Source organism: Carassius auratus, chromosome 3 (assembly GCF_003368295.1).
Source record: "Carassius auratus strain Wakin chromosome 3, ASM336829v1, whole genome shotgun sequence".
NCBI classification, from domain to species: Eukaryota; Metazoa; Chordata; class Actinopteri; order Cypriniformes; family Cyprinidae; genus Carassius; species Carassius auratus.
In genome coordinates, this window is record NC_039245.1 from 22,984,367 (window position 1) to 23,010,160 (window position 25,794).

At 36.7% G+C, this 25,794-nt stretch overlaps 1 protein-coding gene across 10 annotated transcripts in view; it reads left to right on the forward strand.

Moving 5' to 3' along the window:
* arhgap44a (Rho GTPase activating protein 44a) overlaps window positions 1-25,794 on the forward strand; it is a 79,902-nt gene that overhangs the window by 33,736 nt on the left and 20,372 nt on the right. For 7 of the 10 annotated variants that reach the window (XM_026215159.1, XM_026215081.1, XM_026215109.1 and 4 more), the window contains exons 2-18: window positions 11,098-11,137; window positions 11,264-11,383; window positions 11,475-11,551; window positions 12,881-12,992; window positions 13,663-13,739; window positions 13,831-13,948; window positions 15,878-15,946; window positions 16,036-16,117; window positions 16,253-16,380; window positions 17,327-17,438; window positions 17,793-17,874; window positions 18,898-18,978; window positions 19,656-19,769; window positions 20,589-20,680; window positions 20,774-20,957; window positions 24,332-24,352; window positions 25,342-25,524. In XM_026215159.1, coding sequence (XP_026070944.1) covers window positions 11,508-11,551; window positions 12,881-12,992; window positions 13,663-13,739; window positions 13,831-13,948; window positions 15,878-15,946; window positions 16,036-16,117; window positions 16,253-16,380; window positions 17,327-17,438; window positions 17,793-17,874; window positions 18,898-18,978; window positions 19,656-19,769; window positions 20,589-20,680; window positions 20,774-20,957; window positions 24,332-24,352; window positions 25,342-25,524 — 1,499 coding nt within the window. In that variant the 5' untranslated portion in view covers window positions 11,098-11,137; window positions 11,264-11,383; window positions 11,475-11,507. The remainder of the gene's footprint in view (window positions 1-11,097; window positions 11,138-11,263; window positions 11,384-11,474; window positions 11,552-12,880; window positions 12,993-13,662; window positions 13,740-13,830; window positions 13,949-15,877; window positions 15,947-16,035; window positions 16,118-16,252; window positions 16,381-17,326; window positions 17,439-17,792; window positions 17,875-18,897; window positions 18,979-19,655; window positions 19,770-20,588; window positions 20,681-20,773; window positions 20,958-24,331; window positions 24,353-25,341; window positions 25,525-25,794) is intronic. The other 3 variants (XM_026215091.1, XM_026215151.1, XM_026215100.1) reach the window with 2 other exon arrangements.

The following is a 25,794-nucleotide window of genomic DNA, read 5'->3' on the forward strand; positions in this document are numbered from 1 at the left end:
TTGACGGTACCCATTGAATTCCATAGTATATTTTTCCTACTCTATGGGAGTCAGTTGCTACCAGCAACTGTTTGGTTTTTAGTGTGTGTGTGTGCGTGTGTGTGTGTGTGTGTGTGTGTGTGTGTGTGTGTGTGTGTGTGTGTGTGTGTGTGTGTGTGTGTATTTAAAAGATCAGAAACCCGCTAAGTCATTCTGCTCAGATTTACAGAATCTTAGTACGGAAGAAAATATCTGTCATTTATTGGAGACACTGATTGATTCTTATCAATCAGATTTAACACTCCCTGAATGAATGATGTTTCAGAATGTGTTTGTGTGTGTGTGTGTGTGTGTCTGTTCCTTGCAGTTATTCTTGCATATGTAACAGTGTGGTGACCCAGTTCACTGCAAGGCCCTAGTAAGTGGGTTTCTCTGTTTTACTCGCCTTGTGTCATTCCTCGTCCTTCAGTCTTATCATCTTAGGATAGCGTTTCTGTCTCTCGCTGCATTTTGATGTAGAAATTTTCAGAAATAGACTCTGTTTAGAGATCCTATAAAAGCAGGTCTCGCATGAAAATGCAGTTCACCGCCAACGCTCCAGGCCTGCTCCTCTTTCTCTCACACTGTCTTTCTCTTCGTTTCCCAGTTATTAAAATGTAGCATCTCTTGTGTGAGAGTGAGAGTGGGTGGCACAGTGGGATAGTATAGAGAGTGTATTACTCTCTCTAGATCAGATATACTCCTCTTAGGAAGAGGACGAGGAGGAATTTGAGCAGTCAGTTTCCTCTGCGCCATTTTTCTTACACACTTAAAAATAAAGGTCCAAAAAGGGGTTTTTTCGCAGCGATGCCACAAAGGAAACCTTTTTGGGTTCCTCAGAGAACCTTTCAGTGTACAGTTCTCAAAAGAACCATTTTTAATAATCTAAAGAACCCTCTTCAGAAAGGTGCCACAGATGTTAAAGGTTCTTCATTGAACCATCAATTCCAATAAGTAACGGCTTCATAACTGCACTGTGCTGGGAGGTAAAATGTCAGCCTGGTCGAATAAAGACAAATTGCAAGTGTGACCTCTAGCAAGAAATATTCCTCTGAGCCACATCATCTCATATTTGGTTATGAAGCTGAACTTTCTTAAGGCTGAAGTCTTAAAATCACCCCTGGGGTTAAAGGCAGGACCTTCGAGGAGCTTATTAAAGGGGATATATATTGTGGAAAATAGGATTTTCTTTGCTCTTTTGAAATATATGAGTTTGATGTACTACTGTATGTAGACGTGCTCTGAAAATCAAAATATAAAGCTCCTTTCCCACTACACACACATCTTTTATGGAAAATAAGCCACAGAAAACAAACTGGAGTAGTTTTGCCATGACAACCACGAGCATGTGAACATACAGTATGAGCGCCCACGTTCACATATCAAGCCTATTCAGTATTCAGAACTTGGCCTGGCGTGATTAACAACAGTGTGAACATAATAGAAGTCATTTACACAGAAGTATTAAAGGTACATGAGCAAAAACATGGTTTATTTAAAAGTTAGAGAGAGGTCAGAAAATGGTCATATAGAATGAAATTATTGTTGGTGCAAGAAACCTTACATAATGGGAGTATGTGATATGATGTATCGTAGAAAAATCCTCTAAAGTCTTTAATTGAATTTTGTTACATTGCTCATATTTAAATTTTCTTGTACGTACTTTCTCATTTTGAGTAGTCCCTTCTTCCTTTGCGTGAGGGGTACTGATTTAACCTTCGCTCAGCCACTGAACAAATCAGTGAATAAAGCTAAACAAAGTTTTTAAAGTGAAAATTAAAGGTGCAATAGGTGATTGTCTTCAGAAACATTTTTGATTATGCTGGATTTTGGCACAGTGATTAACCAGAAAATATAAATATGGCACATTGTGCCAAAAAGGTTGCCGACCCCTGCACTATAGGCTGCATATGTTTTTTTTTTTTTATGTGAAAACTCATTTTCGATTTTTAAGACAAAAGTGTTCATTGAATCGATTGTAAAATAAATTTTCCAACTCAAAAAAAAAAGGCGTTTCCTTTTTAAATGTCAAATAACGGACGAACATAAAGAGAGTGCTGGAAACGCACAAGTCAGCAATATTTCTTATTTACCGGCAAGACGTTTCGTGCAGAATAACAAACAGCAACAGGAGTGCAACATTCTCGAAAATGTATATATGCAGAGAGGACGAAAAATTTCCAAGATTATTTTAAATAATGATTCACTCCATTTAATAATAATAATAAGAAGAAGAAGTTTTATTTATATAGCGCCTTTCCAGAGCTCAAGGACACTGTTCAAAAAATTAAACTTTAAATGGTCTTGAGAACAGGCCATGTGTATTTTTTTTATGGAACATAACCCACACTTATAATGCAATGCGCAAAAAGTCTAGGGCCATTACAAATTTATTGGACAGGACAATAAGTCGATCAACATTTTCGGGGTCCAGAGCAGAGCGTTTTTTATTCAGTATATGTCCAGCTGTTGAGAAGATGCACTCCGACTGCACTGATGTCCCAGGGATACTCAGGTAACGTTACAGCTGCGCAAGGTTGGGGGTATTACTGCCAATTTTTCACAACAAAAGCCGGTCGCTGTCAGCTTGCAATGGTCCTTTTCATAACACAGAATCTCCTGTAACTAGATGCGCGACTGAGGCGAATTCACGTCGACCGCGCCGTGAGACCTCCAGACATGTCTTTACATTGACTTAACATTGAAATAATTCGCACCAGACACTCTCTTCAGGTTTGTTGTGAATGCAGAGAGGTCGCTTTCGACGTCACGGGGTCTTATAGGCGCGTAAAATTGCTGGTGTTTTCTGTCTAGCTCTCGGAAGGCATACTGCACTTTCGGAATTCTTTATTTTCTTTTTCTGCTTGTTTGTGAGTTTTGTTACACCTATATTTTTTAATTGTTTAATTCTTTAAAAATTAATAGTGTACATATTTGGTTAAAATCGATTCCCTATTTTCATTTTCGAAACTTTTTTTTGGTTGGTCCGATCGATTTTGCAGTCGATTTTTTTAACTAAAAGTGACAGCCCTAATAATAATAATAATAATACATATTTGAAACAGTATAGAATGATATAATTGTCATTTTTGTGTGAACGGTCTCTTTAAGGCTTCAGGTTCAGGCATTTCAATTCTGTATGTATTACGTAAAGTACAAAAAGATGGTGACAGATGGCTGTCTCATACTGCTTTTACGTGACCTTACCCAAACGATAACAAGCATATACCCCTCTATTTATATTCTTCTAATAAAGTTAATATGTAGGCCATGTCATACAGAGTATACAAGTTACAAATAATCACTCAAACAAACGTCCTTCCTTCCACATCCTGCCTATGTTTGAGGTAAAAAAGACCACATTGTTTGGGTTTAAATCCTATCCTGTCCAGAATGCAATTGGCATTTTGTACTTGACGTGATGGACAGACCAAATGCATGTCAGATATCCCAGGAAGAAACTCCTCCCTCTGAAAATAAACAGTGTAAATTCTGTCTCTGTAGAGATCCATGCTGATACAGACCCCCGGCTTTGTTTCTGGTAACAGTCCCCTCTGGCCTCCTGTGTCGGTAGACAAGTGTAGCCACCCAGTGAGTAGGACAGCTTCACTTGGCTGGATATATCTGCCTGCTGGACTCCTCCGGGTGTCAGTCTCTCATAACCTTAGGGTGTCTACACACCACTGGTTTCCAGATGCAGAGGAAGAGCACAAGTGTTTGTGGAAGTGAAACTCTCTGAAAATTTTACAAAAGCAGGAGAAAATTCTAATTCAGAAGTGGATAAGAAAGAAAGGTGACTATATCCTTTCTTAATACATGTTCCTGGTCATATTTTGAAACATCTGAGGGACTTTGAGGAGGGCCAAATAGTGGTGGCATCTCTAAAATGGCAAGTCTTGTGGGGTGTCCCGGAGTGCAGTGTTTAGTACAAGTGATGCAAGGAAAGAGAACCGGTGAACTGGTGTCAGGGTCATGGGTGTCCAAGACTCATCGATGCATGTGGGGTAGATCTGTGGAGGATATATTGGGTTGAAGAAAAATAATGGTGTAGAATACCAGTAAACAGAGATATTTGTTTGTTTGTTTGTTTTGTGTTCATATGTGCACACCTGTTAATTTCCATATTTGGCATTTTGTTCTTTTGCCAGGCAGACAAAATTTCTTATTTTTTGCTCACAAGCTCTCCATATTATAGCTCTCTGGCTGCAAGTAGAACATCCTTAAGAAAGAGGTGGTCTACTTCTCTATGTGATGCCCTAAATAACTGTCCTGATATCCCACTATATGAGACTTTTAGTTACTGCTTGGATGCAATATTCAACAAATGTAACTTGCCTATGTACATTATTAGTATATTATCTTTTTGTTGCTCTTTAAAAGGATGCCTGAAGCTTAAGAAAAACTAGCACTTTCAACAAATGTGGAGCACTGGCTCCATTACTTCATTTTGAAGCACTAATCCAGCATTTGAAGCTAGTTGTTTTTAGAGCTATTAAATGTTTGAAATTAAGGTCAATATCAGTTTATAAATTACTAGTACAAACCAGCTTTTAGTCTTAGACAGTAAAGTGTCGTTTAGGTTTCTTTACACAGACGTTTTAATACAGGGTTGAAAAAAATAATGCATAAATAACAGGTCATATAATATTTAGTTTGAGCACCTCCTTTCACTGACCAGTTGAAAAAAATAAATAAAAAGCTCTTATTTTTTTAAGAGTTTCAGGCCCTGTTTTGTACCCTATTCTTGGAAAGTGTCAACTGTTGTAGGCCTGAAATAAGATGGAGGAAGAAGTGGAGCCAAGGAACAAACAGATGGCAAAAACAATCCCTCCACCACAGGGCTGTTGGCATCAGATAAGAGCCCTGATAGCAGCACTATTCTTCTCTGCAGTGATAAAGTCTCATTCTGTTCTAAATAAAAGCAGTAGAATGGCTAGGGTGACTATATTAGCCATTTTCCCAGGATGCATCCTTGCCAGGATTTTTATATTGCCTAAAATATCCAGATTTTGGCTCTTTGTTATTGGTCAAACTACATGGATGTTTTAGGCAATATAAAAATCCTGGCAAGGACGCGTCCTGGGAAAATGGCTAATATGGTCACCCTAAGAATGGCCCGATCGCATCAACCCGGCAGCGGTCTGGCTCTGCTCGAGTCACAACTGCAGGAAGAGCAGACAGGACAGGAAGTGGGTAGGAGAAATTGTTTGAGTCTGTGTGGCCGCTGTCCTGACTGTTCTAAGGTCTGTGATAAGGGCCGTCCACACACACATTGTTCCTGTGGTCCCCTCAGTCTCAGGAACCAGCCCGCTCACACAGGAAGTGCCATGTGCACAGACTGAGTTTGGAATTCTTTGGCTGGGATTGGACAGTGCTCATAAAAAAAACTCTGAATGACAGGGATTTCATTCACTCAGTTTTCCAGCAGTTATAGAGACGTCAATAGATTATTACCTGAACTCGTCATGCATAAATTAACTTTTAATGAAGAAAACCCCAACTCAAGTCCAACGTGAAGATTTGTTTTTTTTACGGCTCAAACTCAACCCGAATGTAAAAGCCAGCATGAATAGAACAAAAATAGAGATGACAAATAAGGGTTATTTTGGCCACAGCTACACTATCTGGCAGCAAAAGAGCATCTATCCCCAAATTAAAAACTTTTCAAAATTTTCCCTGTATTTTCTTGTGACGACTTCAGACAATCAGCATTGTCATGACATCATTCCCTGCAGAGATGTATGAAGAAATTACGAATGGCAAACGTTCCATCAGTCCAATGGAAGATTTGAATTTTGAAATGTCTTTAAAGGTTTCCAAAGAGCACAGCTGAAATAATCTGTATGTAAAGCTCTGAATTAATTTCAGAAGCTTGATACTTAGGAATGAGGACTGACTAGAGGAGAGTTTTCGTGAGACTCCTGTAGATGTGTGCGGGACACTCTGGGCCCTGTAGTCCCCGATCAGTGCCTCAGCTCTGGCCTGGCCCCAGCAGGCCTGTCTCACTGAGCACTAGGTCATTCACATGCATCCTCTGTTCTTCTCTGCCAGGCCGCTTGTTTGTATTTGTCTTTGCCCTGGGAAATTTGCAGTGTAGGAGAGCAGTTCAGCTTGATGCATCTGTTGTAGGCAGCCTGGGTTTCGGGAACTTTTTTTTTTTTTTATCAATCTGAAACAAGAGGATTCTGCTGCTCAAAAACCGAAGAGTCTTGTTTTAGAGCCTGTGTATTACAGTCATTTTATGGCAACAAAGACACCTTTGTTCGATAATTATTTTTATCCAAAGCGACTTACAGTGCAGTGCAACGTGTTCTCTGGGAATCGAGCCCACAACCTTGCGCTGCTAACGCAATGCTCTACCACTGTTTATGATTGGTATTGTAGCATCTTGTTACCACTGTTTATGATTGGTATTGTAGCATCTTGTCTCATTCAAGTAGGATGTCTGTTCACAAATTGGTTAGTTTCAAATGGCTATGAATGTGGTTCATCTAATCACAATATATAGTCGGAAGTGTTTCATTATTATTATTTCTCACACAGACTTGGTTACGCCAGTAGTCGAGAAAAGACATTGCAGAGATTTTTGATGAAAAATTATGGAAGCAAACACTTTTTGTCTATATAATAATGTGCAATGATGAATCATACACAGTAAGACTAGGGACATTTATATGGCAAGTCAATAGGGTCTGTTTCATGTCATCTTCAAAGTGAAGAGACAGACAGAGTGATGAGTCACCAACACAAGGAAAACCAGCATACTGATTTTAGTGAGGGCAAAATGCCATTGAAAATGCTATTTAGGATGATAGTCTTTTAATTATTAATTGCTAAAATGTGTAAAATGGGAGTGGAGGGAATATTTCAAGGCTTTAGACCAGGGGTCACCAAACTCGGTGTTGCAGGGCCTGTGTCCTGCAGAGTTTAGCTCCAACCCTAATCAAACACCTGCACACAAACTGAAATATCTCAAGAGTTTTTTGTTTTAATTCTTATGGTTAAGACTTACAGTTAAGGAAAATTAAAAATTCAGTTTCTCAAAAAAAATGTAATCTCTCATTTTGAGCTTGATTAGTTTGATTGATTTTGAGTATAAATACTGTGTACATTTTGGGCTACTTTAGAACATGCAACCACATATGGGAAAGACCACTGACTTGACAATGGTCCAGATGACAAACATTAACACCCTCCACAAAGAGTGTAAGCCACAGAAGGTCATTGCTGAAAAGGCTGGCTGTTCACAGAGTGCTGTATCAAAATATATTCATAGAAAGTCAACTGGAAGGAAAAAGTGTAGTAGGAAAAGGTTCACAAGCAACAGGGATGACCACAGCCTTGGGAAGAAAAAGCTTATTCAGGAACTTGGGTCTGAGTCACTGAGTCACCACGCTCAGACATCTTCAAGAAAAGGCTACAGCTGTCACATTTCTAGAACCAAGCTACTCCTGAACCAATAAAATCATCAGAAGCATTTCACCTGGGGTAAGGAGAAAAACAACTGTTGCTCAGTGGTCCACAGTCCTCTTTACAGATGAAAGTAAATTTAGCATTTCATTTGGAAATCAAGGTCTGAAGTCTGGAGGAAGGCACAGAATCAAGTCCATTGTGAAGATTCTGAAGTCAGAGATGATTTGAGGAGCTGTTATGTCTGTTGTTGTTGGCCCATTGTGTTTTATCAAGTCCAAAGTCAATGCAGCCATCTACCAGAAGATTTTTGGAGCACTTTATGATTCAATCTGCTGACAGGCTTCAAGGAGATGCTGATTTCATTTTGCAGGAGGACTTGAGCACCTGCCCACAAGTGCCAAAACCACTTCCAAGTGGTTTGATGACCATGATATTACTGTGCTTGATGGCCAGCCAACTCACCTGGCCTGAACCAGACAGAGAATCTATGAGGTATTGTGAAGAGGAAGATAAGTAACATCTGACAAACAATACCTTTTTTTTTTTTTTTTGCTCCTTGAGAAAATATTCAAATTTCTTGAGATACTGATTTTTTTATTTTCCTAAGCTGTAAGTCATAACCATCAGACTATATATATATATATATATATATATATATATATATATATATATATATATATATATATATATATATATATATATATATATATATATATATATATATTAATCCTACCTATTTGTCACAAAATATAGCTTAAACCAACACTCACTGGCCACTTTATTAGATATACCTTACTAGTACTGGGTGGGACCCCCTTTTGCCTTCAGAACTGCCTTAATTCTTCGTGGCATAGATTCAACAAGGTGTTGGAAACATTCTCAGAGATTTTGGTCCATATTGACAGGATAGCATCACGCAGTTGCTGCAGATTTGTCGGCTGCACATCCTTGATGTGAATCTCCTGTTCAACCACATCCCAAAGCTGATCTATTGGGTTGAGATCTGGTGACTGTCGAGGGCATTTGAGTAAACTGATCTCATTGTCATGTTCAAGAAACCAGTCGAAGATGATTTGAGCTTTGTGACATGGTGCATTATCCTGCTGGAAGTAGCCATCAGAGGATGGGTAAACTGTAGTCATAAAGTGATGGACATGGTCAGAAACAATACTAAGGTAGGCTGTGGCATTTAAAAGATACTCAATTGGTACTAAAGGGCCCAAAGTGTGCCAAGAAAATATCCCCCACACCATTACACCAGCAGCCTGAACCGTTGAGACAAGGCAGGATAGATCCATGCTTTCATGGTTTTTACGCCAAATTCTGACCGTACCATCTGAATGTCACAGCAGAAATTCAGACTCATTAGACCAGGCAACATTTTCCAATCTTACATTTTCCAATTTTGGTGAGCCTGTGCAAATTGTACCCTTCATTCCTTGTTCTTAGATAGACAACATTATGTTGCGGGCCAGTTATATGGATTTTTTTTTTTTTTTTTTTTTTTTTATCAGGTTGTTGGAAATTCCGGTTAAACTATGCATGTCAGTTTTTTTTGTAGGTTCATGAAAATGCTACATTTTTCTATTCAAAATAGAATATGTATATATAGTGTGTGTGTGAGAGAGAGAGAGAGCACGTGTGTGTTTGTGTATGTGTATATATATATATATATATATATATATATAGTTATACTTCAGTAACATTTATTTTATTTCATGTTACAAAATGGCTTTACTTAAATATAATAATTCTGGTTTACAGCTTGAAAAAAAAAAAGTAAAAAAAATTTTTTTTTTATATGACATTATAAGATAAGAGTTCATTCAAAATAAATAAAATAAGAGTTTCAAAAAATCAAGGCGCCAGTACTTTGGTTTGGTGCAGCCGAACGAAATGTTAGTATTATTTAATATTTACTGGCAGGCTTCTCAATAAAGTCAAAGTGTAGTACTGTACAGTCTAAAATTGCCTTTTTTCTTTTAAACACACATGCTGAGGTCTCTGCCTTGGATATAAAAAGTACCTCTTTCTAGATCAAGTCACTTTTTTTTTTTTTTTTTTTTTATTTACAAGTTAACATCATAATGTCATCATGGATGGGAAGGAGATGTGCTGGTGCTCGTGTTCGGCATTTGCTGCCATGGCAACCTGCTCTTCAATATGTATGTGAGCACCATATGGGTCATGCTGCTTATCTGAGGCTCAGCAGAAACAGAACCTGCTCTGCATGCTCACTGTGATTCATCATGAATATCTAATGGACAGAGTTCAATATGGTGCATTCATAGGGCATCGTGAACGTTGTTTTTATTGATTTTTATAGCTCATGATTGTATGTGAACTGAAGGGGGTGAAGTCGAGCCTCCACTCATTTGTGAAAAGTTCTTCTCCCCAGTCTGAATTGCACAAAGATTTTGACTCTCAATTAGCCAGTTATATAGGGACTGTTGATTTGCTATTCTTATGATATTCTCGGTATTCAAGCAGGATTAAATTTATGTCCAGGTATCAAATGACAGAATGTTAATAAGGGAGGAACCAGTGATCATTTTGTTTTAGTAGCTGGTGCCTAGTAGCTTGTAGTTTCTATAAGTTTAAGATGTATTAGATAACTTACTTTTTATGGAAATTAATGTGTTGCATTATTTTCCATTCCTTTTTCTCATCTGGGCTGGGCATGGCTTGTTTTTAATCTAAATAAAGTTATATTTTTGGCAAATGTAAAAGCGCTTTCACACTAGAAGTGACATAAATACTTTATTGTATTAAAGATATTTTATTGTAAGTTAAAAGTAATACTAATCACTAATCTGACTACATAACTCACATCTATCTATCTATCTATCTATCTATCTATCTATCTATCTATCTATCTATATATATATATATATATATATATATATATCATATCAAGCAAAATTGATGTTTTGTTGACATTTGTGTCAAAAATTCTTAATGTTTTGAAACAATTTAGATATTTTCTACCATTCAGAAGTTTGAAGTCTAGAAGTTATTTAATGTTTTTGAAAGACGGATTTTATGCTTACCAAGACTGCATTTATTTAATTGAAAATACAGTAAAACAGTAAAAATGTGAAATATTATTACAATTTAAAATAGCTGTTATATGTAAATTATAATATAAAATTGTGATTTATTCCTGTGATGCAAAGCTGAATTTTCAGCATCATCACTCCAGTCTTCAGTATCACGTGATCTTTCAGAAATCACACAGATATGCTGGTTTGCTGTATTGCTATAATATTTTTGTGGAAACATGATAAATTTTTGGAAATCTCTGATAAATAGAAAGTCCAACAGAAGCATTAGTTTGAAATAGAATATTTGTTACATTATAAATGTCTTTACTGTCACTTAAAAGAAAAACATATACAGTACTGACCATGTAGTATTAGAAAACAATACTTTTTACAACTCAAATCAATTATCAGATTTTATAAGGTTGCTTTCCAAATCCATTCAAAAATCTGCAGAGCAAGTGTTTCTGCAGAAAAGTGTCTTATAAAGCTTGTGTTTAATTAATTACTGAAGGGATTTATAGTCATTCCCCTGGTAGAGGTGCTCCCATAAAGTGTGTTTAGCAACATTATCCAGCCTCCTGCTAGTGCAACACCTAAATGCCTGTTCTCTTCTATATTACAGGGCAGAAAAAACCGAGGTACTGAGTGATGACCTGCTGCAGGTGAGATGAAATCAGATCAGTGTGAACACAACTTTGTACACTAGCTGTATATATTTATCTACTGCTGTCTACTCTTATTTATACTACACTGCTCATATGTTTCACATGTGTCTATTCTGCATTCAGGTGGAGAAGCGTTTAGACCTGGTAAAGCAGGTCTCCCATAGCACACATAAGAAGCTGAACGCCTGTCTGCAGGGTCAACAAGGCACTGATTTGGAAAAGAAATCCGTCAAATCTCCCTCTGTATGTCAATTCTCACACCTCAGATACTTCAGTTTTCTGCAGTGCAATTAATTTCACTCATAGCAACTTGATTGTGATTTTCCCTAAACAGAAAAAGTTGCCCCTGACGATACTTGCTCAGTGTATGGTGGAGGGAGCGGCTGTGTTAGGAGAAGAATCTCTTCTTGGGTAAGTTTGTTTTTGTATTTTGATGTTGAATCAGATTTTTCAAACTGTTTTCCTTGCGGCTTCATCCTAATTTACAACCGGATGTGCATCAATGGAGAATTATGCTTTTAAAATCACAATGGAAAAAGTGATTTTCTAAGTATATGATTTGTCTTGTTTTGCAGTACAAATATCTAAACATTCTTAAATCAAGAAACATTTACTTGAAAAGAAAATTTATTAAAATTGTTTACTGGTATAGTACATGAAAAAAAAAAATCTGCCAGAGGAGTAAGAAAAATAAAGATTGTTTTCACTTTAAATTAAGTTTATTTTCTTAGACCACCTCCAGATATTTTTTTTCTTGTTTTAAGCATAAATTACATTTTGACCTTTTTTTTCATCAGAAAACAAGAATTATGACTTTTTTTGTCTTTCAGAATGTGATTTTTTTCTTCTCAAGTTAATGTCTTAAAATGTAAAATGCCAAAATATGGTAAATTAACAGATGGGACGTCGGTGTACACTAAAAATGCTAGTAACACAAATGGCTTCAGAATGATCTCAGGAAGAGATAAGAGAGGTTGTGATATGTTTAGATTCAGATATCACTCCTTAACCTTCACTTATTTAAGACATACTGATGTAATATTTTAGGAAAAATACTGAAGGTATTACATACAGTAATTATTGTTGTTCAGCGTGGCAAAAAATACACAATATTGATGTGTGCATGCCCAGTGACTGTAGCTGTATCTCTTCTACACTCATTTGCATACAATATAAAAATATTCTACAAAATTACCGGCAGCAGGTAAAATGATAAAATGTTATGTTAGCAAAGTTATTTGAAACAGTTAACGTATAGGATATAACAAATCATCTTTACAAACCAGTTTTCATGCAGCACAATAGGTGGTGGTATCCATCTAATTAAATTGGATTGCAACCTGCCAGTAAAGATGCCAAGAAAAGATTTTTTTTTTTCAGCCAGGTGGTGTAATTATTACAACCTACCAGCAGGGGTTAATGGGATCTTGGTAACCTTATTCAGACTTCTTGTTGTCAAGGATTGGTTTAAAAATGTTTCTTGTCATGCAACCTTAATTGGTTTGCATCAAATTAATTTGGATAGTTTCTACCAAGAGGCAGATGAAATAGTATAAAAAAAATATATCATAGAGTTTGATTAGGCACACAGCCTTTGATGTCAACATCAAAAGATATGGGTAGTTTCTCACAAGTTCAAGCTCTTGAGATATTCCATGACATTCACCAAAGTGTTTGTGAATTAGGATGCAGCCCTGACTTGGTTGACTGTTTTGACTAACCTGTGGTCTCCTTCTGTAGCAAGATGCTGAATCTCTGTGGTGAGACCGAGGAGAAATTGGCCCAAGAGCTCCTCATGTTTGAGATTCAGATTGAAAGAGATGTTGTGGACCCTCTGTATTTGCTGGCTGAGGTGAGCATGTTTTTCCTGTCAAAGTTACTGCGTAATACACATATTGCATTCTTTTGCAACTTACATATGAAATAAAAGTCAGATAAATCTTTATTAAACCTTCAGACTAAATACATTTTCTAACAGTATTACAGACTACTGCATATGCAGTACATGCATATAATTGTCTATTGTCACTGTATATCTCCCAGTAATATAATAAGTCTTAGTAATAAGATATTTAAATGCTTAGTTTTATTATCACAATGCTCTGTAGTTTTTATAATGGGACAAAAACATATAATGCAATGTAATACAATGATAATTCAGAGATGTACAAATGTTCATTAAATGCCTGATGTATTAAAAAAAATAATTTATCTTGAAATATTACAAATATTATTGTAACATTTGCATTATAAAAAAATCTGTAATTATCTTGCAGCCAAAAGTCATGTGTACAACAACCTGATGGGGGGTATTTTTACTTAAAGGACTTTTAAAGAAATGTATGATTGTGTAGGTTTTTCAGCAGTGTTTTGATCATGTCCATAATTTAGAGGTCTTTTAAATTTGTGTTTTAAATATGATACAATAGACTTCATAGGGTTGGAAGCTAATCCCTTAGTGCTTGCAGTTTTCATGCATGAAAGTTGTATTGTTTCTCATATGGACATGGTTTGCTGTTTAGGTGGAAATTCCCAACATTCAGAAACAGCGAAAACATTTAGCCAAACTGGTCCTGGACATGGATTCTGCCAGGACACGGTATGGACTATAAGAAATATCACTGTTGATCCCTTGATCTGCATTGACCACATTGTGCTCTGAGCTTGTCATTGGTCCTCCTCACCTCTAGGTGGCAACAGTCCTCCAAATCTTCAGGTCATCCTAGTAATGTGCAGCAGGGCGGAGCCAAGTCTGACTCCCTGAGAGAGGAAATGGAGGAGACGGCCAATCGGATGGAGATCTGCAGGGTGACAATTCTTCACACTGTTTCTTCCGCGTTTAATTAAAATCTTAACCAAACGCAAAGCAAAACTAAAATGTTACTCTTACTTAACCCCTTTGAGTGCAAACATCGCTGACGGCCCCAGTTTATTATTGTTTCACTTTCACAGCACATTAAACATCACTGTCTTACTTCATCTGGACAAACTATGCATCAATTGAAAGTTTAAAGACTCTAGCTTCGATATTTGACCAATATTTTGATAAAACATTGTTGCAGTGACAGATATTTAGTGATTTATGTCAGGAGTGCAAAATAATAAATCCGTATTGTGCCACATTTTGAATAGAAATTCACAACTCACTCATATTCAGTCACATCAAGAGCGGTTTATTTGTGTTCACATAGACTCACTGAACAGCGTCAATAAGGATTTATAGACCAAAGATGCATATCTGCGGAGATATATGGATATATTTACTGATGTTTACTTCATATTTCTTCAGACAGAATCGTCATTTCTATTCATTTTCCACGGATTTACGCGATCAGATGATAAACAGCCTCTCCCAGCGATCTGTGTATGTGTTTGCTGTGCCGGCAGCTCGTGCTGTGTGGCTCAGACTCTGATTGGGTCTTCCCAAAAGTCAATCTGAGAGTGTAATATCTGGACACCGCCCCATCGTGTCACATGCTTCCTGCACACTTCCTGGTAGTTATCTGGCCAAAACAACACTGAAACACCTCTGTACACACAAAATATCCGAACAATAAACCCGCGATTACGATAGTAAAGCTTGGTATGAGAATTTCTTGAGATCTGGGGCGTTTTTATAAAAAAAATCGAAAATGTACATCGGAAATGCTAACTTGTGCAGCGATGAAAAAGGCTACAAATAACATATTTTTACAACAGTAAACGACCAAATTCCACCCCTGATCGCTAAAGGAAGTTATTATAAACACTCGATCGGGGTTTAAAGTGAGTTTTTAGTAAAAGTGTACTAATAATTTCATAAATTGTCAGATGTAGCTTGATGCTAACGTTAGCACCAATGCTACTAATAGCAGGTGCTTTTCTTCTTCATCATGCATTTTTGTCACAATAATTCACGTAAGGTCGTAAGAAAATGTTTTGTTGTATTTTTATAGTAAGACTTTTGATAAATAAGGGCTAAATGCAAACAGAGACTGAAGTGAGATCGCTGCTTTGTTGCTTTGTAAAGCCTGAAAAACCACAATCAATGCTAATAAAGGTGGAATAAAAACAAAAAAATAATGATAAAAGAATAATGTGTCATACCTGGCGGAGGTGTGAAAGACTCGTTTGGTGAGAACAATGGAATAACAGATAGGGATTAATCGGGCAGTTTTCACAGCCAAACAAACACAAAATACACAGGAGAGTTTACATGTGAGATCTCACAGAGATGACAAGGGCCATAAATCAATCTGATTAGCCTTCTCTAAAAACACACATGACATGGCCTTAGAAAATATTTCATAAAATTCACCGTTTTACAGATTCGATTATGAAATTTTTTATGAAGGTTTGGAAGACTTGTGGCCTTAGCTACACTGTGTTTTCAAACTCATTTCCTACATCAACATTTTTTTAAATACATTTAAAACATATGTTTTTTATATTTTTATTTTTGTTTTTATGTTTGAGCTTATATATCTCTATTATCATAACAGTCTGAGTGATTCTGATTCCTGAACAGTAAACTTTAAAGTGTCAGCTTTGTGAACAATGGTTGATTATGTATCTAGTCAGAAAGAATCATGAGCAGAAACCTTTTTATTTTGGGTATGTAATTTCGGTCTCCATGCCAAAAAAGGGGGGTTACTAGTAAGGGGTTAATAGTCTCCATCTCTGAATGGTTTTGTCTTTTTTATTAGAAATGTGAAATATTTGTGATAACGTAGACCTACATGTCTTTCGTCTCTGTAGGACCAGTTATCAGCGGACATGTACAACTTTATGGCCAAAGAAATAGACTATGCAAACTACTTTCATACGGCAAGTACCTCTGGGCACTAAAGGCGAAGTGTATAATTTTGGTTGGAATACCTTAGAACGTGTGTGTCCTTTTATTGGTCTTGCTGTAGCTCATAGAGGTTCAGGCTGAGTATCACAGGAAGTCTTTGGAGATTCTGCAGAGTGTGCTGCCACAGATCAAAGCCCACCAGGGTGAGACTCTCCACTTCCTCTTTCATGTCTGAGCGTACAAGTTTGGTTAAGTGGTGGCTTTCAAGTGATTGTGTGGGTCTGTCAGTAAACTTGTTTCTGGACCTGCATTTTAACGTCCATCATGATGTGTTTCAGAGGCATGGATAGAGAAACCATCGTATGGAAAGGCCTTAGAGGAGCATCTAGCCATCAGTGGCAGGGAGATTGCATTTCCTATTGAGGCGTGCGTCACCATGCTGCTCGAATGTGGCATGGAGGAAGAGGTGCGAGACTGCTGAGAAACAACACAACATGCCTTATTTATACCTTGAAGCGCAGTTTGTTTCTACAAACTGAGGGATGAGTCGAAATTGTTGTTTGTGGTATTCAACAGCATGTCACATATGCCATTCATAAACATTATACTGTAGATAACCTGAATCATTCTGGAAAGATCTCTTTGATTTCACCTTGACAAATACAATGATAGTATCATTGACCAGGATTTGTATAGTCTCAGCGTCTGTTCACTGAACAAATAGTTGTATTAAAGTTTTAATATTGTTGAGTACTTCCCTGTGTTGATTTATTTATTTAAATGCCATTAAATGTCACATACCTGTAAAAAAACAAAAAAAAAAACACATACCTGTAAAAAAAAAAACAAAAAAAACAATCATGATTGGCTGCTTTACATGTCATTAATAAAGTCTGTATTAACACACAGTTATTAAATTACCCATAATTATTTATTTATTTTTATTTCATAAATTAAGAACTATTATTTTTATGTTACATAATAAATAATTTATTATGCGTATTTTATAAGAAATAAATGTAATTTATTTAATTCAGCTTATATGAATTTATCTAATTTAGGTTACGGTTTGCTTATTTGAATACGGTGTATGAATAATAATTTAGCTAATAAAGAGGATGAGTTGCATTTCTACTTATAATATACACTTTTCTGTAAACATTTGTCATAAAATTTATCTATTGATTTTTTTATAGTTTTATAGATTTTTTTAGTTATCTTGAGGCCCCATTGGAAGTTTGCTAAGACCCCCTAGTGGACCCCGGCCTCCTGGTTGAGAACCACTGATCTATTGCAAATAAATTATTAATGAATTTAATAATTAAACCACGAGGGCCAGGGATGTCATTTGGGACAGGGCTTAGGATTTTATGACCAAAAGGTTCTTAATTTTACTCTTCCTGTCACATTAGGGTTTATTTCGGGTGGCTCCCTCAGCCTCCAAGCTGAAGAAACTTAAAGCATCTCTGGACTGTGGGGTTCTGGATGTGCAGGAGTACTCAGCCGACCCACATGCCATCGCAGGTGAGCGTCTTAGCTTTTAAAATGTTCACTGATCTATCCGCAGTGTCTTTTTAGTGGATCGCAGCTACAAAGTCTCAATGGCAGTTTGTATTGTGTCCCAGGTTAATTTGATCTCATTACACTGGTGCTGAAGCGTGACCTTGTTGCCGCCAGTTAGGGGGGCCAGAGCCGACAGGTGGTACACGCTGATTGTGGCCATGACAGCTCATTTGTCAGACTTCTCTTTAGTATTTCAAGCAGAGAATATCACACCTCCTGTCATGTCCTGTGCTTCCCTCTTTCACCATGTCCCGGCTTCTTTCACTCTCTTGTTCTTCCCTCTGACCTCTTTCCTTCTTCATCTGCTTCCCTCAGGAGCTTTGAAGTCTTATCTTCGTGAACTTCCCGAACCTCTAATGACCTTTGAACTCTATGATGAATGGATTCAAGCCTCAAAGTAAGTATCGATAGTCTGCCCCAACACAAACTCCATTACCCGGTACTATTTGCCATTTTCAGATACATTCAAGACATTTGCTCGGTTCCAAAACGTTCCCTGATCACAGAGTTTTCATCTGGAAGATGTATTTTAAGGGCATTTGCTTATCTGCAATATGTCTCCTGTAAGCCTCGTGTAAAATGTTTCCTGTGTTGAAAAGACCAGCCTGAAAATCGATTTATTATCAATAAAGCCGGTTCTGTTATAAGCGGTAAATCTCCAGCTCTTGCACGCATTCACATGGAGTAGCATTAACTACACAGAGCTGTTGTTCAATGACAAGCTGTGCAAAAACGCAATCATATTTTGCGAATCTTTTGCGCAGCTTGTCAATGAACAATTGCTCTGTGTAGTTAATGCAGCTCCACGAAAAACCGCGCAGGTAATGGAGATTTACCATTGATTACAGAACCGGCTTTTCTTAAAAAATGCGCAGTCAAATATCACATGCGATTTATTGTGCAGCCCTACTCTCTGTAACTGAAATCTTGGAAATGTACATGTGCTTCTGGTAGTGAGCTGCCTACCTGGATTTAAAGGGATAGTTCGCTCATAATTGAACACTGTCGAGGACCAGAAACATAGTAAGGACATGATTAAAATAGTCCATGTGTCATCAGTGGTTCAAGCATAATTTCTTCTCTTCTGTGGATTATAGTGTAAGTGAATGTGTAGCTGTTAGTATTAGCTTCCCTTTGGAATACACTGTCAGAAAACTACTAGTGTAATAGCTTTTATACTCAATGTATATACTATAAAATATGTTAAGTGAACTTAACATTAAATTTACAATGGTAGATTTGTCACTGGAATGTACACTGTAGAATGTAAAATCAGCTGAATGTTTATCTGTTTCTGTGTGGGTTAATCACAATGTGGGGGAAAAGAAAGATCAAGTTTAGTTGCACCCATGATGAACATACAGCAGTATATTCTTACACTGTATACTATACCATAATGCATTTCTCCCTGTGTCTTTAGTATTCAAGATATGGATAAAAGGCTCCAAGCCCTTTTGTGTACATGTGAGAAACTACCAGCAGACAATCTGAACAACTTCAGGTGTGTGGTGCTTATTATTTGTTGTTTCTGACGAGGCCTTTGTCTTTGAATGAGTCACGAATGCAAGAGCTCATTAGAAGAGAGGAGTGTCAAATCTCTGTCCCATCATGAGCTATGCAGCAGTTCCTTCGCTGACAGGAAGTGGGCATGTTTCTGAAATAAAAAGTTCATTAGTCCTACTGAGAATATATTTGAGTTTGGAAATGTCCTTCAGTTTAGCCTGTTTAGAATGCCAACTATACAGAAGCTGTCTCTGGCAAAGATAAATTCAGCCTTTTCATTTCACACTGACTGATTCGGCCAAAGAATTAGAGCCACACAATAAATAATACATAACTAATCCAGGATTAAGTTCAAACAAAGCCTCAGTTTAAGAAAATAAGCATGCCTGTTAATATTGATTACGCATTTTTTTTTTATTTTTTATAATTCATCTAATTCAAATCCTGTGAATTTTTGGCACGTCTTTACTTCTAGCCTTTTTTGCAAGCTTTCTAGACGTACAGTATGCTGTGGGTCTTGGCTGTTTGACTGCACCTGCCCTCTGTCAGAGCTACTGAAATATTGATAATATACAGCGACAGGAATAACAAATGTAAGAGTGAATGCCAGGGCTAAACCTTTCGGTCAAACTGAGATTGAAACTGAAGTTTTATATTTCTTTCTTTTCTAAACAGATATTTAATCAAGTTCTTAGCCAAACTCACAGAGCATCAAGATGCTAATAAAATGACGCCAGGTAATATTGCAATAGTTCTTGGACCCAACCTGCTGTGGACACATTCAGAAGGGTGAGTGCATGTCTTCCCTTTGGATTGTTTCTCACATTGATGTGGAGCGCAGCAAATTCACAAAGCAATTTAAAGGGACAGTTCACTGAAAAAAAAAAGAAAATTCTGTTATTATTACAGTATCACTTGTGACTTTATTATTTTTCTTCCGTGGAGCACAGTGTTGTTAATGCTAACTAGAACACACTATTAAAAATTATTTTCTTTTTACAATTTGCAATAAAATATAAAACAAATAAAAAAATTTAAAACGTAAAATTTGAGAAAAATAGTAGATTAAGCCAAAGTGGTAAAATTGTTAAAAAGAAGCAAAAAATAAATGTTTACAAAGGAAAAAATTTGTGAAGCACATAAAATGATTTATGCTAAATGAATGTAAAAAATGTGCAAAAAAAAGCTACATCAAAATAACAAATACTATAATATGATAAATACAAAAATAAGCACTTTTAAAGAATCCATACAAAAAAGGTTCATAGTGGTTATGTCTGTCAAGCTTCAAGAACAATAAAAACACTATAAAAGTAGTTCATATGGTTCATAAGTTGTTTGGATTCATGCAAAGGTTTGTGTGTCTTCTGACTGACAATTCATTTTTTGGGATCCCTGCAGATGTGGTCACTGTGAAATATAGTTTTATGGAGAATGCGGATTGCTTAAAGTGTAACCTTTTGTGTTCCACAAAAGCAAGAAAGTCACACAGTTTTGGATCAACATAAGTTAGTTAATGATATTTTTAGGTATACTTCTTCTTGAATGCATCTAGTAGTTTTATATTTCGACATAAATAATGCTCAAATGGGTCATTTATCTTCATAGGAACATGACGGAAATGATGACCACCATGTCCCTGCAAATCGTTGGCATCGTTGAGCCGATCATCCAGCATGCTGACTGGTTCTTCCCTGGAGGTTAGACAGAAAGAGTTGTGAAAACATATTCGCACATACACACAAGCGTGTTCTCCTGCCAGATTTGGACTTATTTGTCTTTGCTATTCTTAGAGATAGAGTTCAACCTGACAGGCAGCTTCGGCAGCCCAGTCCATACCAACCACAACTCCAACTACAGCTCCATGCCCTCGCCCGATATGGACCAATCAGATCGCAAACAGCAGCATGACCAGAGCCGACGCCCACTCAGTGTTGCTACTGACAACATGATGCTGGAATTCTACAAGAAGGATGGGTAGGTTGTTCAGCACTCATGTCTCAGTCAGCCACCTCCACCTCCATCTCTCCTCTTTTCCTTTTCCCTCCCACACTCTTCCATTAGCTTCCTATACCATCCTTACTTCTTAAAGGGACAGTTCACCCAAAACTCTCCCTTCATATCGTTCTAAACCTGTGTGACTTTTTTCCATGAAACAAAAGGTAGATTTTTGAAGAATATGTTGGCTAGAGGATTAATTTAAATAAAAACAAAATTGCGATATGGATATATCAAATCGTAAAGGCTGCAAATTAATTAAATAAATACATGAGTTGTGGGTTTCAGAGTGAAGCACTGTGTTTATTTACACACAAGCAGCTCATGATCCAATGTTTTCCGTTTCTCAAAGAAGCTCATGACATTTGCCAAGTATGGCAACCCACACTCGGAATTGGTGCTCTGCATTGAACCCATTCAAAATTGAATTAAAAATTAAATTTATGCATTTAGCAGACGCTTTTATCCAAAGCAACTTACAGTACATCCAGGCTATCAATTTTTACCTATCATGTGTTCCCAGGGAATCGAACCCCCAACCTTGCACTAGCTTGCTTGCTAACCCAACGCTCTACCAGTTGAGCTACAGGAACACTAAACGGCCAAGTGCACACACACACAGACAGCAGTGAGAAGCGAACACACACCCAGAGCAGTGGGCAGCTATAGATCCAGCGCCCGGGGAGCAACTGGGGCTTCAGTGCCTTGCTCAAGGGCACTTCAGCCACGGGTATTGATTCATGTAGGTTGTCTACAAACCTGAAGGTTGGTGGTTCAATCCACGGCTCCACCTGACCCCAGCTGCTCCTGACGAGCTGGATGGTGCCTTGCGTGGCTGACACCACAGCCGACGGTGAATGTGAGGCAACTTGTAAAGTGCTTTGGATGGCCATGAGTCTGTTGACAGCACTATATAAAATGCAGTCTATTTTTTACCATTCACCCCACCGACAACTCCTGCCAGCAAAAAGACTCAAACCTTCTGGTAACTAGTCCAGCTCTCTTACCATTAGGCCACAGCTGCCTCAACCACATCATGCGTCAACAAAAGAGATGCTTTATGATGTGGCTTTCCTTCGGGAAAAAAAAGAATGTTGATGGTTTAATGTTTGAATATTAAGAAATTAAGACAGCCATAAATATTAGTATTGCTTTTTTACAGCAGTAATATAACATTAAATGATTTTTATATTGTTTTTCTTAAATTCCTAAAATATATATATTTTTTTTATTGTATAGTAAAGTATTACAATAGTAATGTTTGTTTTAATATATAATGTATATATATATTTAATAATAATATGACCAATATTATATTTTTTTATTAGTAGTAGAAGTCTTTTAGTTAAAAAAAAATATATATATTTGTATATGTAAACACACGTATACGTGTACATTAAACGTACATGTATTTATATATCTTATCTTTTATTTTATTTCATAGTTATACAGATACATAATTACAACAATTTTGGACAACTTTTAAACGCACAGCACAGCAAATCTGATTTCAAATGGCAAATTTATTTAGAAAAACACAATTTAATTTCTATCTAGATCGTGCAGCGATTGTTGTTTTTTTTTTTTTTTTTTAATGCTGGTGACCACAAGTGCCTTATTACTTCAAAAGACTTACTTGTGAGTGGACTTTTTTGTGGTGCTTTTTTGGCACATTTTGGAGCTTGTCCTCATCCTGATTTGATCAACATAAGAAAATAACAACAGGACTTTCTTTTTCCTGTGAACTATTCCTTTAAATGAATCATCATAGCAGTAACTGCCTATTACTGACAGGGTTCGTTAGTGCTGCTTAAACTAATTAGCAGTGGCGGAGGAGACAGCGGCAGATAGCTAATGTGTTCAGCGACTAATTCACTTAGAGCGAGACGTCAGTCACTTCGTTATCCAGTAAACTTTCAGTGTCATTTGTTCTCAATTGGACTTGAGCTCAGAGATCGTCTCAGTGACTCCTGTAACCTGGCCTCATTTGAACAGAGCTGGTTTCTGGCTGATGGGCTGCCACGGTCTCTATGGTAATGTGGATGGAGTGTTGAAGGAGGGCCGTGGCTCACTTATCATTCACTGAGGGGGCTGGATTTCTGAGACACGAGGCAGATGTGCCAGGCTCTGACTCATGCCACCTGCAGTGCTCCAGAAAAATACTGCATACGGAGGAGGAGATCCAGATTTCTGTCAGACAGAGTCCTACTCCAGACTAGTGTAGAACAAATATTGCATTCTAGCGAATAGTTGGCAAACACCAAATTACCACATATTAAATGCAGGGCTTTGTGGAATTATTTTTGCAAGTGCTTTACCAAATTGTTTTTTGGAAGAAGAATGGCAGATATTATAACTGGGGGAGTATGTCCACACTACTTTTAGACATTGTTAATTTCACTCCCCTACACTGTAAAAATGGTGACTTGGAATTTTACCCATATATCTTCCTAATTTAACTGCTAAAATCTTATGTTTTCATGTATTTAGGTTGATTTAGTGATATTAAGTAATATTTTTGACTTTCTTTTTTAATGAAATGTTTTATTACATTTTGTAAAAAAAAAAAAAAATTTATTATATTAATGTAAATTTTTTAGCTGGTTTATTTTGCTTGGCTGAAAAATCTAAGTCCGAAAATGATGGAAGCTGGTTTCTGCCACAGGATAATATATATATATATATATATATATATATATATATATATATTATCTCACAATTCAGCCTATTTTTTCTTGCAATTCTAAGTAATTCTCATAATTCTGTGTTTTGTTCTTTGAGTTGTGGCAGAGAGTTGAAAAATATAAAGTCAGAAATATGAACCCCAAGGAAAAAATAATAATTTTATGACATAAAAAGTCAATTGTGAGATGTAAAGTAAGAATTCTGAGGAAAAAGTCAGATTTAAATTCTAGAACTGTGAGATTTTAAGTCAAAATTCTGGGGGAAAAAAAGTCAGAATTGTGACATAACTTGAGAATTGTGAGATTTAAACTCGTAATTCAGAGAAAATAGTTACTATTAGAGACTGGTCCACTGTTAAAGGGGAGGCTAAGTGTCTAATTGTTTGTGTCCACAGCTCTCGGGGTAAACACAATCAGAGTAAATGAGGCTTAATGATTTCGCAGCAGGCATGAGTGCCAGTTGTTCTTTTAGGCTGACATGTTCTCACCTCTGGACCGCCCTGATCCCGCAAACTCTGTCAAACTACATACATCCCCCACTGCATGCTACACAGCTCTCATTTAGCTGTTGTCCTCATGTCATTTGCTTTTGCTTACTCTACAGACATTACTGTTAAATGTAAACTCACTGTGTTTCCTGTTCACTCATTATTATATCCACACTTAAAGCAGCATTAGGAAAATTCAAAGGTACCGTCCACCTTTTCTGTTATACCGTGACTTTGTTTTTGGTTACACTTTTTAATAACTTAATGAACAATTATTAATTTTTTTATTATTTAACAGGACAGTGATGCATGTACTGTGTGTTTAAATCTAAAAACTCTACCTTTCAAAAGTTTGCGGTCAGGTTTGATTATTTATTTATTTCGTTATTGAAGACGAAGAAGAAGAAAGTATATATTTATTAAGCAAGGATACATTAATAAAAAATATATATATTATAATGTTACCAAATACTTCTGTTTTGAATAAATTATATTTTGATATTACAAAATTATATATTTGAACATTATTACAAAAATAATATGAAAACAAATATTAAGCAGCATGGCTGTTTTTCTGAGCATCAAATCAGTATATAAGAATGATTTCTGAAGGTTCATGATGCTCAAGACTGGAGTAATGATGCTGAAATGATGCTTTGCTTCACAGGAATAAATCACATTTGGAAACAATAAAATTGTAATAATATTTTACAACATTACTGTTTGTGCTTTATTTTTAATCAAATAATGAAGTCCTGGTGAGCTTAAAAAAATGCATACCAACCCTTAACTTTTGAACGGTAATGTGTATGAATCAAAATCATGCTCTATTGTCTAAATATATCTTGTAACAATCACAATAATTAACGTTGATTGTAATGATGCAAGTCACTTTAAAGTTTGTTTAACCCTCTGACACATGATTTTTTAAATGACAAAAACATTTTCTGTTTAAAAGGAAAAAACCTGTCTTTTTATAATAATATAATCATAACCATATTATATCATAAAAAAACTACATGACTTATAGAGGACAGTCATATAGAATTATGGGTAATCGTCAAATATAATCACCCAAGGTGGCAAGTTGGCGTCATGCATCTGAGGGTTAACATTTCTGTAAAGCATATCTAGATGTTGTGTTTTCTGCAGTGGTTGTGATTGACGGTTTGTGGCTCCTTATGTGGGCAGTGTGGGTGTCAGAGTGATGGACACGTCGTGGGTGAAGGGCAAAAGTTCCTCTACATTGACCCGCAAAGCCTCGTCCACGCCTCCACAAGCGCCCGGCTCTCCTGCAGACACCCTGATCACTGAGCAGCCCGGTGAGCTGGCCACATCTCCAATCCCCACACCCCCTCCTGGAGACAGGGGCAGGTAAAACAACAACAACAACACTTGATTCCCATCATCCTCGACCTGTTTTCCATTCTCATTTCAATGTACTGTATGCATATTCAACAGCAGAACTAGTTGCATCAACTAACTTGTGACCCCACTGTTTTCCATTCAGCAATTAACTCTTTTGCTTTCCCTGCATTTGTGTATTAATGACATCATTTCCTCTGCTCTTCTATGCTTTCCTTGTTCTACTTAATATTATATATTTTTTTACTTTATCTAAAACTAGAAGTGTGTATTTTTATT